The sequence below is a fragment of the Globicephala melas genome, chromosome 11 (genome assembly GCF_963455315.2).
Source record: "Globicephala melas chromosome 11, mGloMel1.2, whole genome shotgun sequence".
NCBI lineage: Eukaryota > Metazoa > Chordata > Mammalia > Artiodactyla > Delphinidae > Globicephala > Globicephala melas.
In genome coordinates, this window is record NC_083324.2 from 47,939,773 (window position 1) to 47,959,066 (window position 19,294).

Genomic DNA, 19,294 nt, shown 5'->3' on the forward strand with positions numbered 1-19,294 from the left:
CAGGAGCCAACTTCCAGTCTGAGGCAGCTGGTAAGCCTGAACCACAGCACTTGATTCACTTGTATGTTTCTGGAAACTTTTATGTTCTGACCACTGTAAATATGCCCAGTGTCATAGCTGGAAATGCTCAGGTCTCCAAAAGGCCTGAGAACATGACCACAATGGGGTACAGCTGGCCCAGGCCTGGCTGGATGGAGGGCTTCCACGGCTGAGGGGACAGCTCAGCATCAGCAGCACTCGAATGGAGGTTCAACCCCAGGCCCCACTGCCTGAAGGTCAATTACAAGGGCAAGATGCTTTCCACAATTGACATCACACACAGGTCTCACAGACGGAAGGAATTTATATAAAATAAAAAGTGGGAAAAGAAGAACATCTGGGACAATGAAATGTCATTTTCATCTGCTTCTAATTACATCTAGCAGCCAGTGGAGAAGGGGGCAGGGATAAAGGGTTGTGGGAGCTGGAGGAAATGTTCTCAGCAGAACCATGTCTTAAATCACTCTCAGAACAGAGCCTTCAGAAAGCATCCCTGCTCCAGGGAGACTGAAGACTTATGGAGATGACATCAATGAACAGAAAATAAATTGCATTTGGCAAGACGGACATTGTAAGTCTGTGCTGTGATAAACAAAGATGTCAAACTTGCCCCTGCCTGCTAGGTGCTGGGTTTCAGGAATTCCTTGGTCTGTTAGAATTTGCAGAGGAATGAGCTGGGCCAGTGCTAATTCCTTTATTGTTAAGAACGGGTCACATTTGTTGAGAACTTATCGTGTGCCAAACATGGTGCTAAGAGGTTTTATATCTATTACTCCTGAGAAACCTCATGACTGCTCTTTAAAGGGAGGAGGGGAACACAGCTCCTTTACCGCAGGCTACGGAGGGCCCTGGATGAGTGCTAATTCTCTTGACGAGTAGCTGTGCATCTGGTTAGGAACCAGGCCACAACAGGAAAGAGCTCCAGAATCAACAGACCACTAAGTCAGAGCAAGATGTGCTTCTGAGGTCACTGGAGCCAAGGGTCGCTCCAAAGACGAAGGGCCAGCTGTCACCACCCATGGCTGCATTCCTACCATCTGCCAGAGTTGTGCTCCTGCTGTGCGAGGGCGGGGCAACAGGACAGCAGGGGCCCAAGGAGCGGAGGATGAAGGGAGACTCGGGCTTGCAAACAGGCAGCCCTGCACCAGACCCGGCCCTTCCACTGACAAGCTGTGGCATCTCAGGCTGGTAGGTCCCTTCACCTGAGGGTCTCAAGTTTCCTCATCAGAAAATGGGAGTAATAATATCTCATTCACAGGGGTGATGTGAGAGTGATAGGCGATAATCACATCAAATGCCCAGCACATCACAAGAATTGAGCATATACGAATGAAAACAATAAAATCGTTAAGCAATGGGACGCAGAAGGGCACATCGAGCCAAGTCCCCAGTGTCTGCGTGGAGACCACTGCCATCTGTACCCTATACTACTGGTCGTCCGCCCACATCCCTCGGGTCCCTCGATCAGTTCCCTATGTCCAACCCCAGCTTTACATGCATTCACTTCTAAGTGGACGGCACGTCAGAGGCCACCTGCCCCAAGGGCATGTGGGGAGAGGAGGACCCTGGGGCTCATTACCTCCTGGGCAGCCCCTGGCCAGTGACTGACACGTACAGGAGTGAGAAAGCCCAGCTCCCTCGCTTCAAGGCAGGATGATCTCTGAGGTGGTATTTGTGCTCCAGGGCTCCGCTAAGGCTGGGGCCCCTGGAATCTCATCCTTGGTCCGCTTGTTCTCTTTCCCTATCCTGTCTCCTCACTTCTTTTCCCGTCTCTCTGGGAGCATTTCCTTACTAAAATCTTTGCACCCACATCCTCATCTGAGGGTCTGCTTCTTGAGAATCTATTTTAAGACACCATCTGACTCCATCTGGAGCCCAACCTTCCCCTGTCCACTTAGAAAATGCTTTCAATACTTGTTCAGGGGTCACTCTGTCCATGCAGCCAGCCTCTCCTAACCTCTTCAGCTCAGGCTTTCCCAGCACAAAACCACACTACTGTGTGTGTGTGTGTGTGTGCTTGAGCACGTGTGTCTGCACACGTGTGCAAGTGCAGTGTTTACCCCTTGAGGCTATAATTTTTTTCTTGTTCATGTTTACCGGGGGGTCCAGTTCATGTCTAGTGAAAGAATTTGAGGGGCTGGACAGCAGCCTTGTCCTAAAATACAACCTTCCATAGCAGTGGTTTCCTTGGCTCCACAGAGCCTAGGGGTTTGGTGAGGGGATGCAGAGGCCCCCAAGGGAAAATGGAAATACAAGTTGGGGGAGTTCCAGGCATCCCACCTCTGACTCAACCAAAGCACATTTCAATTTAGAAAGGGGTTGTGTTGTTTAAAAAAATGATAATGATTATCATGATGACAGCTGGAAATCATTGGTTTAGAGTAAACTGATCATGATTCTTGAGGTTTTGAGGGAGGGAAAAGCTATTCTTTATTTGCTTCCTCCCATCCTTGGCCATCTCTTCATGCAATGGGAGCCACTACTAACTGACTGCTCATGCGTAGGCACCAGGCAAGGGGCTTTGCACCAAGATGTGATCTGATCCCTCCCAACCCTTGAGGACAGATACTCCCCACATGTGACTGGCACAAACTGCTAGACCTCTACTGATATAAAGTACCTGTCTACTTCTATCTCCTCGGCCACCATCATCTCTAGCCAAGTGACGGTCACAACCTTCTTGCAGGCCCCTACAATCCACTGTCCACACAGTAGCCTATGATTGTTAAAAAATATATATTGAATCATGTCATTCCCCACTCAAAACAGAAGCTTGCAATGGCTTCCTTTGTAACTGCTCCCTGGTGTTATATGGTATGACCCTGCCTATGTCTCTCATCATGGATGTCTTCACGTGTCTCCCATCATGGACGTCTTCACGTGTCTCCCATCATGGATGGCTTCACCACTTACCAGGTTGCTGCCACACTGGTGTTTCAGCCTTGAACACGCTAAGCTATTTGGCTCTTCATATGGCTCTCCCTCCTCACTGAGACACTCTTCCTGCGCTTGGCAAGCTAATTCCTCCTCTCTCTCTAGATCTCAGCTTCCTTGGAGAAACATTCCTTTAGATTCCCCTCAATCTAGAGCAGGTTACTCCCATGGAACTCACCTTGATTTGAAATAAAACCCTTGTTTGCTTCCTTGTTTACTCTCTGTCACCCTCTCAGTCAGCTCTGGGAGGGCAGGGGCCATGGCTACTTTGCTCCCCATTGCACCCACAGTGTCTCTATGTTGCCTGGCCCGTAGCAAGCCCCCAATAAGTATTCATTGAATGAAACTGTGAATAGTGACAATCAGCAAACCACACTGGGATTTTTCTCAGTTCCTTATGGTTAGAGCTTAATTCTCACATTGGGGGTAGTGGGTGAGGGGAGAGGACCGCCTACCATCTTTTGATGATGACAGGGAATGGGGGGGGGTGATGACTTTCCAATGACCCTCTTCTTCATCGTACCTCTCAGTGTAAGAAGGGGGAAAACTCTCTTGCCGGGTATAATGTAATTTTTCACATAAATGGTAAAGTACAAGTCACAGTCTATTCGGCGACAGAAAATTGTAAAGTTTGCTTCAAGATGCATTAAACAACAAAAGAACTATAGGTGGCACCTTTCGAAGTAATCTCATTTACTACCTTAGATGATGCCCTCTAGATTGGGGGGCAGTGACAGGGAGCAAAACGGAGGGGAAACCTCCAGGAAGTAGAAAGCAGGTTTCCCATGTTACAGATGAGGAAACGGAGGCTCACAGAGCTTACCTGATACCCAAGATCACACCACTGGGATGTGAAGGAGATGGGATATGAAGCCAGGCTTTTCTAATTCCAAAGGGGGAAATACAGTGCTCCCTGTTCACAGAGGACAAGGCCAGACTAGAAGTACTGACTTCCCGGAAGGGCCAAGACCGGGAACTGAACTTGAACGGCTTCAGAGAAAATGAAGCTGGAACGTGCTGTCCTGATCAATTCGTGCGTGAGGGGGAGGTTTATTCAGAAGTGAAAGCGTGGCTGCAGGCTGGAGGCTTTGTTCTGGAGTCTGACTGAGACTGAGCAGGGAAAGCCCCCACTGGGGTGAGGAGAGCCAGGTCCAGTCTGAAGGGGCTGGCTGGGCTCCAAGGGTACCTGGGCAGTTTTAACAGACAGACTTTAAAACAAGTCAGTCCTTTCCAGAGTGGACACTTGCACTTGTCGGGGCCCTTTCATCCAAGGCCCAGTGCCCTCCCGTGTGACTGAGTGGCTACAGGGCAGGGAAAGGAGCACCAGGCTGGGGAGTTAAGAGCTCCAGACACTATTCTTGGCTCAGTGATGTGAGATCCAGGGCAAGTCATCTATTCTCCCTGAGCATCAGAGGCCCTTTGTTCACTAGAGGAAGAGGCTTTGTGCTTCTAATCCAGGCAGGGCACAGCAGAATCTCAGGGGACTTGTTAAAGTTATGACCCCTGCATCTCCCCACCTGCAGGGTAAGGGATGGCAAAGGAGGACTGTGGGAGGGAGGTGACCTGGACATATGATTCCCGGGGCAGAAGGTGAAGGCCCCAGACACTTGTCCTGTCAGCAAATGTCAGCAAGGAAGTAGCTCATTCCAGCATATTCATTCTTAAAACAAAACAAAGCCCAAAGCACAAACACTGCTAAACCACCTATGGACAAAGACTTTCATGTTCTCTCATTAATGGAGCTGACAAAGTGGTCTAAATGACTGAACAAAGACTGGCTCAGATGGGAGCTCTAAGATGCACCAGGGGTTGGTTGGCCCCATGCTGTCTTCGGTATTAGAAAAGCACATGGGAGGGGGGTATTTGTCACTTTTTAGCATCCTTCCAGTGCTGGGGAGTCTTCCTCTAGGTGAGTCTTGGGGTGAGGGTGAGGCTCTACTATAATAGCCAAAAATGCCAGCCACCTGCTCTTTCTGGGGTGCCTGGTACCTCATGGACAGGGGTCTAACCTCAGCCAGTGAGAGGTTCCTGCCTGACTCCAGAGCAAGAGGCTGAGAGAAGCCAGGGGAAGTGTCCAGAGTACCACGCCAGGCTCTTCCTGGGGCCTGACCCAGCCTGTGGTCCTGGCGCCACAGATTTGTCATATCCCCAGCCTTCCTGGCAATTCTGAGAGCTACCCAATATCCTTCTAATCCATTCTGATTCCGCTAAAATGAGACGGAGTCAGTCTCTCCTGCTGGTACCTAGAATCTCAGCCTGGTGCCCACTCCACATGGCAATGACTTACTTATCCATCTGTGGATTTCCAGGTTCATAATGTATTCCACTATTTCAAACTATCAAGAAAATAGATTTGCTCTGTAACTCATACAAGCTTCTCACGCAGTCTGAGAAGGGAGTGTGGGGTGGTGGCTCTCAGGAGCAGAGCTGGTGTGCTGGAGATTCTTAGTTTGCCCCCGGGGAGTTTCTAGCCTCAGCTGTTGGCAGCACTGGCAGAAAAGCCGGAAGGGTTGGGTTGGACAGGATGGGAGTTCAGAGTGTTCTCAGCACAATCAGCGCTGAATGCGGTGACTCAGATCTCATCCACAGTTCTCAGGTTTGGGTCTGTACAAAGCCAGGTAAGCTGGTGTGGTTGGCCTTGGACACGTGCTAATACCCCACCTGGGAAGGGCACCTCAAATCTATTATTAGTAAACAAGGAAAATGCTTCAAATATCTAGTACATATTTCTAGGTATTCAACCGTACGCCCTGTAAAGCACTCCCCGTACCATGGCATAAAAATAAAAGACACAAAGAGTCCCAAGAAAATTATTTGATTTGCCTGTCAGTTGAATTATCACCATGTGCATTTTATGTGGTTAAAAACTAGATTGTTTTCCTCTTCTCACCCACACCCTGCTCGTTACCAGCAGCAAGTACACTTCCTGTTCATTCCAAGGCCATACAAATGTGGCGTCTGATCTAAACTCCTGCGATATTTTGCCTGATTTAAATTTGGTGGCTAGCCTCTATGGAAATTTCCCTTCCGATGAACAACTAACAGAGCACCAGGCATTCAGAAGAAACATGTAGGGTGGAACGTGTTTGTTCTAAAAAGGCAAACCTTCCTACTCAGAAAATATATATTTTTTTCTGCCAGGAAAGTTGAGAACAGATTGTAGTACTTCATCTTGGCTCACGGATTGAAAGGCAAAGTTATGGAAAGGAGGGAGGTGGGGGCATTGTAGGATTCCGACGGGTACCCATTTTTCTTAGAGTACCGGAAAAAAACTAGTTGAAAATGAGAGCTTCTTCCAAAGAACTCTTGATAATGATAATATTACCATAGTGCTCAAAATGGAACAGTAACTAATGGAAGTGGTTTTTGGGGGGCGTACAGATGACTCAGAATCCAACGATGGGGTGTTAGGCAATGTTTTCCTGGATCCCACAGCTCCGTGTTCTAATCAAAGGCAATGCACCCATGATATTTTTTTCATTTACCCAAGGGATTCCACCTGTAGGAAACCTGTTAGTTACTTCCGTTAACTCTTAATTGGGAACACAGTGGTCTACCAGAACATTCCAAACCTCTCATGTTGGGCATGTATCTCATCCTATGAAACTTTTTAACCAGAGCTGTGACAATGAGCAGTGAATCTCCATTCTTCTTCAATCCCCAGGTAAGTCTGAATTAGCAGTTAAATGGCCAAAAGGCAAGGAGGAAAAGGCAAAGGCCATCTCCAAATATTTGATCTTCCATAAACACTGACCCTAGGAGTGAAGGACTCCAGCGCCATTCCATTTCATCCCATTCAGTTTCTGTTATTAAAATGACTACGTGGAGAATTTCCTGATGTGAGTAGAGGAGTTAAGGTCTGCATCTGACAGTCCTTCCCTGCATCAGGCATGCAATACCCACGGCCTGGGGCAGCTTTAACATCCTCACAGATTCTTATTCATTCTGTACCAGCTGTTGCTTTTGTTTCTTGCTCAGGACTGAGAGTTCATGGAGGTCCTGGGCATTTCTTTAATTTTTTTTTTTTTTTTTTTTTTTTTTTGCGGTACGCGGGCCTCTCACTGTTGTGGCCTCTCCCATTGCGGAGCACAGGCTCCGGATGCGCCGGCTCTGCGGCCATAGCTCACGGGCCTAGCCGCTCCGCGGCATGTGGGATCTTCCTGGACCGGGGCATGAACCCGTGTCCCCTGCATCGACAGGCAGACTCTCAAGCACTGTGCCACCAGGGAAGCCCCATTTCTTTATTTTTTAAAAGTTTTAATTTTATTTATTTTTGGCTGCGTTGCATCTCCGTTGCTGTGCACGGGCTTTCTCTAGTTGCAGAGAGCAGGGGCTACTCTTCGTTGCGTTGCACGGGCTTCTCCTTGCGGTGGCTGCTCCTGCTACAGAGCACGGGCTCTAGGCACATCGGCTTCAGTAGTTGTGGCTCGCAGGCTCCAGAGCGCAGGCTCAGTAGTTGTGGTGCACGGGCTTAGTTGCTCCGCGGCATGTGGGATCTTCCTGGGCCAGGGATAGAACCCGTGTCCCCACTGGCAGGCAGATTATTATTCACTGCACCACCAGGGAAGTCCCCGGGCATTTATTTTCTACATGAACCCTTCCTAACCAGGGTCTTATAAGAGTGGGCTTTGCTCTGATCCTCATCCTCACATTTAGATATGTGGTGTCTCCATTGTTATTGGAAAATAAGTTAACCATTTTTTCTTTGTAAGTAATTAATCTCTGTGAATTTTTCACTTTTGTAAATTTGTCACAGCAATATTCACTCTTCCAAGAGAGGGTAAAGTCTCCCTTGAGAGAAGTAAGTTCCAGGAAAGGAGATGCAAAAAGCTAGCATCATTGCATAACTCATTGGCCAAACCAGTTCAGAGGCTGCTGTCTCCCCATGTGCCTAGGACCTCAGTGTGGGTGTCAGAGAATAAGCCTCCCCCCTGCCTCCTGCCCCTGAAAAATAATAAAAGGCAGCCAATTTCCAAGAGTACCCCTTTCCCTCCAGCTTCTCCCACACCCCACATCCGAGCTCCCGGTTGCCACATATTCCATCTTGAGGCTGCTTACCGACTGCACTTTATAGAACAGGGGTTCCCAACCCCCGGGCCACAGACCAGTACCGGCCTGTTAGGAACTGGGCCGCACAGCAGGAGGTGAGTGGCAGGCGAGAGACAGCAAAGCTTCATCTGTGGTTCCCCACTGCTGGCATTACCACCTGAACCATCCCCTCACACCCCGTGGAAAAACTGTCTTCCACAAAACCAGTCCCTGGTGCCAGAAAGGTTGCGGACCGTTGTGATAGAGGATACGGGGTTAGGTAGGGAATGAAAGAGGAGTTTCTAGGACTTGGCAACTAGGATGTGACCCCTTCAGGTTGCTCAAACAACTTGGTTTAGAAACACCCAGCGTTTATCCATGGACCAATGTGACTGGGAAGGCAGATGAGGTTTCAGGGAAAGGTCTGAGAAAAATAAAAATAGTCTTGGCTCCAGAATGGAAATGCAAGCCCTGTCAAGGGTACTTCCAGAAGATTTTTCCTTTGGCTGGTCATAGCCGGGAGCTTTCACATAACAACAGCATCCCAGAGAACATGGCTATCACAACAAGAGCAGACCGCAGAAGTTCTCCAACAGCATCCCAGAGAACATGGCTATCACAACAAGAGCAGACCACAGAAGTTCTCCATGGGGGCCTGGAAGCCAAGGCAGGCAAGGTCTTGGGTCTACCACAAAGCTGACATCTTGGCTTAGAGACCGCCTTTACCCTCAAATGCCAGCACCAAGTCTCCCAAGTCACCCAGATTCCCTCACCCTTGGAGGAGAGCTGTGTGTGTGTGGGGTGACCAACTCACCGTCATCTCCTCTGAGTTCCCACTGGCTACCTCCACCACCCTCAGGGCAGGGTCCACCTTCACCTTGGCGCGGGTCATGAACTGGATGACAGATGAACTGTCCTGAGGAAGAAACAACACAACTCACTGTAAGACTTTTCAATCACAATGGCTGGGCCCCGAGGTCCCAGACAGAACTGAAATTCAAAGATTCCATGTGAACCAGACAAAAATTTCTATCACTGAATGAGACAAGAGATTTCCAGTCTCTCTCTTGAGGATTCTTTCATATCATAGTGGACGCTGAAAAGCTCTGGAGTTTTGCTGAGTCATCAACACATGCAGGCTTGTGTGCTGTGGTTTCCAAGTGGCAGGAGCCAGATATTTGGATCTTGGTATTGACATATTCCCAAAGAGCAGAGAATAAATAAAGCTGTTAATTGCGTACAACAAATCAAGGCCTGGCGTTCCATAGAAGGTATCTGATTTACATTTCTCAAGCATCTTCCTGCCTTGACCACAACCCTCAAACTCTCCACATGAGTTCCTTTTAACTCTTTCTTTGCTCTTAAATGAAGCTGGTTCGGGGGGTCAAAGCCATTTAAGCTTGGAAGAGGGTACCTGATGGAGAGATGAGAGGCGGGAAGCATCTAGCTTATACAGTAAGTCCCCCCACGTGTGAACGAGTTCCGTACCGAGAGTGCGTTCGTAAGTCTAACAAAGTTAGCCTAGGTACCCAACTAACACAATCGGCTATATAAATAGTACAGTACTGTAATAGGTTTATAATACTTTTCACAAAAATATTACATGAAAAACAAACACAAAAAATAAACATTTTAATCTTACAGTCCAGTATCTTGAAAAGTACAGTAGTACAGTACAACAGCTGGCATACAGGGGCTGGCGTTGAGTGAACAGGCAAGAAGAGTTACTGACTGGAGGAGGGAGAGGAGGTGGGAGATGGTAGAGCTGAAGGATCGTCAGTAATAGGAGACGGAGGGCAAGCTGCAATTTCACTCACGCCTGATGCTGATGGAACGCACGTTCACGTCTTTGAAAGTTCACAACTTGAGGAAGGTTTGTATGTAGGGAACTTACTGTAATTAGGTGATGGCCCAATGAGAAAGGGGATGGGGGGAGGGAGGGTGGCCCAGGAAAGACTCAGGAAGAGCCCACCAGCCATTGCAGGCAGAAGCCTTGGTGTGGGCTCAAAGCCACCAATCCAGATAATGAGAGAATGGCTCCAAGGCAGTGATGGAAGAGTTTGGAAGAAGACAGGGGCTGGCAAACTTGTCACTCAAAAAAAACTGCTTCAGTGAGCTCATATTAAGCAGTAAATAATTTTGTATGCAGCAATCTTTTACCAGTTTAACAGTTCTGTAGATTTGTGGTTTCATGGGTCAGGATATACTGTCTTTTCAATCTTAGATCATCATCATCATCATCATCATCTCGGACATTGCTAATGACAATAATGATGATGATGATGACGATGATAACTGTCAAAGTTAAAGGCCGAGCAGATGAGGAGCCTGGCACAGAACAGGTGCCTTGTGGTTGTAAAAAACAAATACTTTGGAAGAAACTGGAATCCTCTGATGATTAAAAAAAATCAGATCCTACATTTCAAATGAAAACTTGTTAAAGTCAAAACAATAAAACCTCAAATTCCCTTGTCTGTGGCCAGACCTTCAGGTCAAAGGAAAACTAACAGAAGTGGTGGCCCAGGGAACCACAAGGCTGGTTCTGCTCCACATCCTTAGGGAGGCGTGGCTGGCCTCGGGGGCCCGACAGAGGCTTTCCTCTGCACCTGGGATTTCTGCTGGTTTCTGCTGAAAGGGAACCAGTAGGGAGATCGGTTCTCCAACATCCGCATACGACACCCCATGGCTTCCTGCTGTCTTGGGATGCAGACTAGGCTGGATGGCCCACGGGGACAGCAGTCACTGGGACATGTTCCTTGGCAAAGGGTCACCATTGATCACTGAGAGAGAAAGAGAAAGCTGCACAAGACCAGGCCAGAGCTGGGGACAAGGAAGGCTTGAGGCTTTGTGGTTAAATTTGTACTAATGACTAATTTATAAGTGCAAGCAGCAGCCAACTGGGTTGAGGCTGAAAGAGAAATCAGAGTGGCTTCCTGCCATCAGTGCCGTATCAGGGTTCTGTCAACAGTGCCAAGTGTGGCATAGGGAATAAAACTGTCACCAGGGCCGTTTATCAAGAAGGTGAACAGGATGGGTAAGCATACAGAATCATAATCCCTCAACCTGTCCTGGGGACCCAGGACAGTAAGGCACTTCCTGTGATATGACATTCTGGAATCATAGGGTGACCAGGGGTGCTCTAGTTCATGCCTGGTCCTCTCCCAACACTATCCTTTTTAAAGGGAGAGGTACAACAGGGAAGCAGTGCTGTGTGCACCCAACTTGCCCCAAACCAGTTTCCCTCCAAAGAATCCAGGGAAAGCAGAACTGTTCACAGCTCTCCACCAGCCGGAGTCGGAGAGTGGGTAAAACATCCTGTATCCCCCTGTGCCTGTGACTTATCAGGCCAACATGTTACTGCCATGCCTAATTTAAAAAATAACACTGGAATGACTTTTCTAAGGATATTCATTTATACACTGACAGTTTTATACAGACTAACACATTTAGTTTTTCCAAAGAAAAATAAAGAGAATCTCTGTGGCTAACATGCCTATTTTGTTTTAGCGTCACATGTGATTATTTTAGAAGCATCTTGTTGGATGTGGCCTTTCATACTCAGCAGCGTTTATGTTAAAATAAATCATAGTGAATGTGTATGATTTTCTTAAGGGCCACCAATTCATGGACTGAGGTATTTTTTATGAGCCACTTTTATAAACTTATAATAGCAAAGTGATCTGAGATTCGCTGCTCAGTGCTCTGTAATGGTCTATGTGGGAGGGGAATCTAAAAAGGAGCGGATATATGTGTATGTATAGCTGGTTCACTTTGCTGTGCACGTGAAGCTAGCACAACATTGTAAATCAACTATACTTAAATAAAAGTAAAAAAAAAAAAAACCCTAAAAAAAAAGTTATCTGAGATTCAGAAGTTGGAATTCTGAAAAACAAGGTGCCATCTAAACAAGGGGTTGGCAAACTATGACTCATGGGTCAAATCTGGCCCTTTGCTGGGTTTTGTAAATAAAGTTTTATTGGAACACAGCCACACCCATTCATTTGAGTATGGTCTATGGCTGCTTTCACAATACAATGGCAGAGTTGAGCAGTGGCAAGACACTGTATAGCCCATAAAACCTAAAATATTTACTACTGGCCCTTTAAGGAAAACCCCTGATCTAAAACGTGGTCCCCAGAACAGCAGTATTGGCATCACCTGGAAGCTCCTCAGAAACGCAGACCCTCAGACTCCCCTCTGAGGAATCTGTGGTTTAACAAGGTTTCCAGGTGATTCTGAAGCAAGCTAAAGTCTGAGAAACTCAACTGTGCAAACAAAACACCTAGGGAGCTTGTTAAAACAGAGATGCTGATTCCCAAAGGCTGGGTAGAGTCCAAGATTCTGCAGTTCTAAGGAGCTCCCAGGTGATGCTGATACTGCTGGTCCTCCAACCAGACTTTGAATAACAAGGGTCTGGTATGTTTCCCGGGCATCATCTGCAGCAGAATTACCAGTGGTGCTATCCAGGGCAGTTTTTTAAAGGGGGCAGGCAGAGTTTGTTCTGAGGAAACCAATTCAAATGCTTTTAAATGAACCCCAATAGTACAGCTTCCCAGGGCTTACCTTCTTCAGTATTTCTGTGTTCAGCAGCATGTAAATGTCTATAGTACGACTTTCTTCTTTAGCCAGCGCACTAAGATTACAGTGCATTGTTAGGCAAGAAATTCCTGGCTTTTCGCAGTCCTGAGAAGAACAAACAGAGAATGATCAAACCGTATTAAGAACAAAGACAAGAGCACAGCATTTATAGCACAGAGGGCACTGTGAGCTTCTATTCTGCGGACCAAGGCCATTCCAGGTAGAGGAAATCCATAGGAAGATGCAATTATTCCTTCTTGCCACCAGAGGGCAATCAAGGGACTTCCTTCCTGGCAGGCACCAGAACATGCCTTCAAGTCTAAGCTCACTGGTGCACCCTACCAAAAAACTGGATTTGCAAGGAGAAAGAAGGGAGATTTACTTATGTTGTTGGTGTTGCAGTTTTTATTGCTCATAATACACCAGTGTATGGGTACACTGCAATTGTTTATACATTCTCCTGGTGATGGACATTTGGATTGTTCCCAGTTTCTGGCTATTATAAGATTGCTGTGAACATTCTTGTCCATGTCTCTGGGGGATACAAGTACCCATTTCTCTTGGGGATATACCTGGGAGTGGAACTGCTGGGTCATAGGGTACAGATATGTTTAGTTTTAGTATATACTGCCCAATAGTGGTATACAAAGTGGTTGTATGAGAACCATCACTCTTGATTAGACTCATACTAGTGGGAGAAATGTTTAACTTTGTGCTTGGTGGGTTGCAAAGGTTTTCCCTTTGCCAGCCAATGGAATTAGAAATGTAAATTTAACACTTTGATAGAAACCTCAGGCTGAAAAATAGGAGTTGACTACAGTCCTTGTGACTTCCTAAGCCAATTGATTAAAACCAGATTTGGGAAATAATAAATGCCAAATAGAAGACTGGCTTCTCATCTCAGACTTGCCTTCCTAATGAGGACCACCCATGTTAACCCAAGCAGTAAGCAAATTCTTACCAAGACTTTTCTTCCCGACTTTGTGAAAAAAGCAAATATTGTATGGAAGATATTTTCTGGTTCTTGAGGGATGATACAGGGGGTTGGGTTTTTCTGGAAAGAACAGTTTCCCTTCTCCTGGCCCACCTGAAAATGAAAAGAAACCTGTCAGAGTGATCCATCCCAAGAAAGGATCATGAGCCTGGAATCCCTTATTGTAGAGGACGTTGCGGTAGAGCCCAAAGTCAACTGTTCCCCCTGGTCCATTCTCCAGGGGACAATAATGGCTGAAAAGCTGAAAGGCAGAAGTAGTAGCATCAACAAGGCCAAATAATAAAAAACGTGGATGCTAAGTTGTTAAATAATTGAGATGGCACACAACATGCAAGTGAGTTGTGACCAAGGAAGAGTGGACAAAATAAACTTTAAAAACATCCTTACATCAACTCTCTGAAATGAGCATTCATGTTCTTTGTCTGGAGAAAGAAAATGAGGCTCAGGTTAAATTACTTGCTAACAATCACACAGACCAGAACTCAGGTTTTAGACCGAGATCTTCTGAGTTCCAGCCTTTAGGCATGGCCCACTGTCAGAGGTTTTCAAACTGTGTTCCACGGAACCTCTAGGTGCTGTGGAACCCCTCAGTGGATTCCCTAGAGAGGAGAAGGGCACCAAGCAGGACTGCTCCGGGCTCCCATCTCTGTTCCAACTAGAGCATCAACCACACATAATGTCATTTAAAACCAGGATTCTGCTACCAAAAAAAAAAAAAATTTGGCATCCACTGCATTGAGCCATACAGGAGCTTATATGCCCTGGGAACCCTTGCTGAGTTACCTGATTTTGCTTCTGACAGCTTTTGAAAGTCCAGTGGAAAAACAATGCTGAGCAACAGCAACATTAAAAAAAGATCAAAACAACAGTACATAGTCTTCCATGTTGGTTTCTTTAAGAACAATACTATTTTTGATGCCTAAACTGGGGAAATGTTGAAAAAAACAAAGCCTTCTTTATATATCATCATATCACACTGTGTGTAGTTGAAGCTTTGACATGACTTAAGGTCAAGTTGCAAAATTAATCGTTAGTAATTCATAATTTAGGATTGTGTTTACAATCTGATTTCTAACCAGAATCATCTACTTAAACTACACTCTCCTATCTTTAATGCCTTTGAGTAAAATATAGTGTGTTTACACTGATTCAAGAATGTTTCAGCTTCTCATTCATGGTAGGGAGCAAGGTCTAGTTTAAAGTTTTTACATGGAAACTTCTAACTTAAGCTAACAATGCTAATCTTTGAACAATGAACTTTAAAACAAGATCTCCAAATTTAATCTCTATTTTATCTTTGGTCTGAACACATATGCCAGGATTTACTATATATGCCTGAAGATAAATAAGATGAAGGTTTATTTCCTCAAATTAACTCTTAGAAAATAGAGTGTTGCCTTTAAAAGTCTCTCATAGTTTGGGGACTTACTGTTCTTTAAAATGCACTGCATTTTGTTTGTTTGTTTTTGGCTGCGCCTCTCAGCTTGTGGGGACCAGGGATTGAACCCGGGGCCACGGCAGTGAAAGCGCCAAGTCCTAACCACTGGACCACCAGGGAACTCAAGGGACTTACTGTTCTTTAAAACAGTAAGTAATGTGGTACTCTCTCAATTGCTTTATTCGAACCACAAAATCTGGGAGGACACACCAGTCTGAAATGGTCTCAATCAGTGTTGGTTTTGGATGCTTTTCGAGGTCACTAGAAGAATTAATGGGAAGGAGGCAATGAGATTTAACATAGATGTGGTGATTATTCCTGGGGTGCAACTGTAAGTTGTGATAAATATTTTAAAGCTCATTTTTGGAAAGCAAAACATTGGCTGATTATGTCGTGAGAATCAAGAACAATCACTTCTAAGACAGATGAGAAAAACAACTGCTGTAATGTTATGCAAATGGGTATTTGTGTCTTACAATAAAATTTCAGCATCAAACATGGATTCAAAATGTTCCGCATTTCAAATAAATTAGATGAATTGAAGATGATATGCTTTGGAATACTGTCAACTAAAAAAGTGGCTTTAATAATGCTATCCATTGATCTCAAAAGATGCACATCTGCATAAAATCATTTTGTGAAATGTGTGAATAAAAACAGTAATATAAATTAATGTAGTATTCTTGTATAATTTTAAGTGTGCGACTACATGATTAGGTTAAGTATTACAAGTAGGTATTTACTTTTCTAATTTTTTTAAAAATTGAGGTTAAAATTTACATTCCCTAAAAATGCCCAGATCTTAAGGGTATAATCTGATGAATTTTGACAAATGAAATCACCCACATAACCACCACCCCAGTGAAGGGACAGAGCACGTCCATCCCTCCAGAAAGTTTCCCCTGGCCCTTTTCCAGTCAATTCCCATCCTCAGCCCAAAAGCAATCACAGCTCTGATTCCTGTCAAGTTGGCCAAAAATCTGTTAAATTTACCTCTTTAGCAAAGTGGTGGATTGTGTTCTTTGGGGGTTGCCCTCTATTTGGGCATATATGGCACCTCGCAGATAGAAAACATTTTGTTCACTGAACATTTGAGAACTTGAATGTGTGTGCTCATGTTAATTCCAATCATATTTCACTCAGAAGCATGTGGGTCTCCACTTTTCCTGTTTGTCTTCTGGAGTGGACATTTGCTGAAAAGCCGCTGGAGAAACAGTCCTTCTGCAGCCCTGTGGGATTCATGTTCTTCTGTGGAGATGACCAGGCCTGGACCCCCAAACACATTTGGTCTGGGTTGAGAGAGATGGAACTCTGAGTCTTGCAGGATGCATCCGTTCCTAATTAAAATCAGGGATGGGGCAGAGCTCCTCCTGGCTCTGCAGTGGGCGATTTGGGTTTCCAAGCAGGGAGGGGAAGTGTAGGAGCAGAGTCCCAACCCAGCCAGGTTCACTGTCATGCCCACAGGACACCAGCACCTTGGGGGAGGGTGCTGGGAACCACAGGGAGAGGTGGGAGGAGCAACCGGTGCCAACACGTGGGGCACAGACACACCTTGGAGCTCCATCTTCCTCTTTTCCCCTAGTGTCTTAGGGGCCTGTGAACAGAGTGATGACAGGGACGTGATGTGATCTGATGTGACATCTGATCTGCCTCAGGGGAATCTGGAGGAGGGAAGTGGAGGCTGAGTCTGTGGTGAATGAAAGTCTCAGCCAGTCATGCTCCCGACTGTGGTTACATGGGAATCACTTCAATCAGGGAAAACAACGTTTTTCAGGGACGTTCAGGGTGGTCCTCTCTCAAAGGAGGCCGAAGGTTGCTCCGTGCTGCATGGGTCTGGTTCAGACCAGCTAATCTGGTTGTAGACGCTCCCTCAGCTAAAATGAGCAACTTGGTCCCTGACCAGGGTCATGAGGGCAAGGGATTGTTCTGTGTGCATGGATAGAACGTGTGTGATGGACACAACGGTACCCGACACTTGTGCAGCCCTTACTGCGCACCCCTGTGAGGCGAGTGCTATTACTGTCAGCATTTTACAGATGGGGAAGCTGAGAGGCAGGGGGGCCAGGTCTCCCAGGGGGCAGGCAGCAGAGTTGGGCTGCAGCGCAGGTCATCCAGCTCCAGAAACCTGTTTGCAACCACTTCCCTGCCTCTTAGGTCCAGAGGCTGAGGATGGGGCTGGGGTAGGAGTCATGGAGGGGTGGGGGATGGAGGTGGAGGTGGAGGGAAACCATCCCTTCCTGTTCTTACCCCAGTCAAAGGGAAGGAACCATGAGCCTACAAGCCCAGGAATCCCAAAGTCCTCCACCCTGACCCACTTCTGCTCCATGGGAGATAAAGTGCCTGCTGGCTGGGAGGCCAGGCCACTCCATGCTGTCTCAGGCTGGAAGGGAAACAGAGCATCCTGGAATGTTGTTTCTGGAAGGCAGCTCCAAGATCATACGGTCCCATGGCCTCGGCTGACAGTAAGGAACCAGAGGCCCTGAGTTCCGTGACTCGTCCAAGGTCACGTGATTGGTTGGTGGCAGCAAGCGGCACCCAGTGAAGGAATCCTGGGGCACAGGTGGCCTTGATGAACTTGACGGTCCTGGGCTCCTAACAGCTGATGCAGTTCAGGTCTCTGGGGCCTCAGTTTCCCCACTTGTGAAATTAGGATGGTGGCCTACGTGATCACTAAGGTTGTCCTCAGTTGCTAATTATGCCCCTTGAGGATTCTCCTGCATTTTCATTAGAGCGGGGGTCACCTAATCTCCTGCTACATAGATAAGCAATTACTGAGCACCCACCCCCCACAACTGGGTTCTAACCACCCCGTCTGGGGGTAAAATCATCAAGGAGATGCAAGGTTTTCTTCTTGCAGACAATCCAAGCACTATGGCACTCATATCCAACAGCTTCATTTCCGTGGCTGGCCAGGGACTCTGCGGCCACTGCCCCCTGCTCATCCCTGTCCACCCACTTCTCATCTATTTTCCAGACTCTCTGAGTCCAAATGCTTCCCATGACACGGCTGCTCATCTTCCAGGACCTCTGGGGGCTGGAATAGGCCGTATCTACTGGAATGTGAATAAAAGAACTTTACCAAACACACAAAAAAGGACAAGAGGATACAGGACACAGTGTTAAGGCTGAATTTGGCAAATGCAGCTATTGAGAGTTTGCTGTTGCCATTTGGCCTCCGCCTCTCCCCTCATCCTGACCCCAAAGAAAACATTGTGCAAGTTGAAACCAAGAACTGGTGGTGATTTGGGAAATTGTGGGGAGCCCAAGAGAATGGGGACATCACTTGGTGGCAGAGTCCGGGTCAGCCTGGGTCAGAGGAACCTTCATAGTCAGAAGTCTTCAAGGGCCCAGGCCTATCCGAGGATGAAGTGTCCTCAGTGCACTCCAGGTAGCCTGGCAAAGCCTCATTCATGAAATACTGGGTTTAAAGTATGAACTGGGGCTGATTCATGGGTAAAATACTGAAAAAGGGAATTAACTCTCTGGGTCGAATTTATCATTACCTGCCACCAGGTGGAAAAGGACCTCTAGAGCTTTTACTAAAGACTCTCTAGGGTGTGGTGGTCTGATAAAGGGGTTGTAAGAAACGGCATTTCCTGTGGGCTCTACTGAGGGGCCACATGTTGTGGCCTCAAAAGAGGGGTCTGTACAAGGTACTTATTGCTGTCGGCTGACCTAGAGTGAGAGAGAGGACACAGGTCTCTCCCAGGTTCCCAGAACACAGTAGCCTTAATAGAGTCCCTGTCCGTGGGCCTGAGGGACAGGAAAGTCCTCCAATGTGTTTTCTAAGTCTCTTGCTCCAAGCACATCACCCTGGAAACCAATTCCAGCTGCTTAAGGCCCCATCTCTACGCAGATATAAATGGGAAAAATGCTAGCTAACACTGGGTGCTATTCTAAGAGCTATGGGATACACTGAATCCTTATAACACCCACTCACAGAGGGTACTATTATCAGTAAGTGACATATAATTTATTATCTAAATGGGGATATTTTTGAGAATGAAGTCGGGGAGTCAGACAGACAGAATAGCAAGACAGAGACATAGATCAGGTATGAGCCAGGCACACTGGGACATCTGGTCTCCTGAAGTTTCACCCCCATTTTACAGATGAGAAAACCGAGGCCCAGAGAGGTTAAGGAACCTGTTATGTACCTGTCAGCTTTGACTGTGGAAGGAGTACCATCTCCAAAGTCTCCACCACGAAGCTCCCTGTCCAGCCCCACCTTCCTTGCACACAGGATGCACAGCCTCTGTTCCATCATCTCATGGTTTATCCTT

The 19,294-nt window shown here is 46.7% G+C and overlaps 1 protein-coding gene across 2 annotated transcripts in view; it reads right to left on the reverse strand.

Annotated features, from left to right (window-relative positions):
* ITGA9 (integrin subunit alpha 9) overlaps positions 1-19,294 on the reverse strand; it is a 350,116-nt gene that overhangs the window by 23,634 nt on the left and 307,188 nt on the right. For both annotated transcript variants that reach the window (XM_060308137.2, XM_030830131.3), the window contains exons 24-26: positions 13,541-13,666; positions 12,565-12,684; positions 8,816-8,917 (exon numbers count right to left, since the gene is read on the reverse strand). In XM_060308137.2, the coding sequence (XP_060164120.1) occupies positions 8,816-8,917; positions 12,565-12,684; positions 13,541-13,666 (348 nt within the window). The remainder of the gene's footprint in view (positions 1-8,815; positions 8,918-12,564; positions 12,685-13,540; positions 13,667-19,294) is intronic.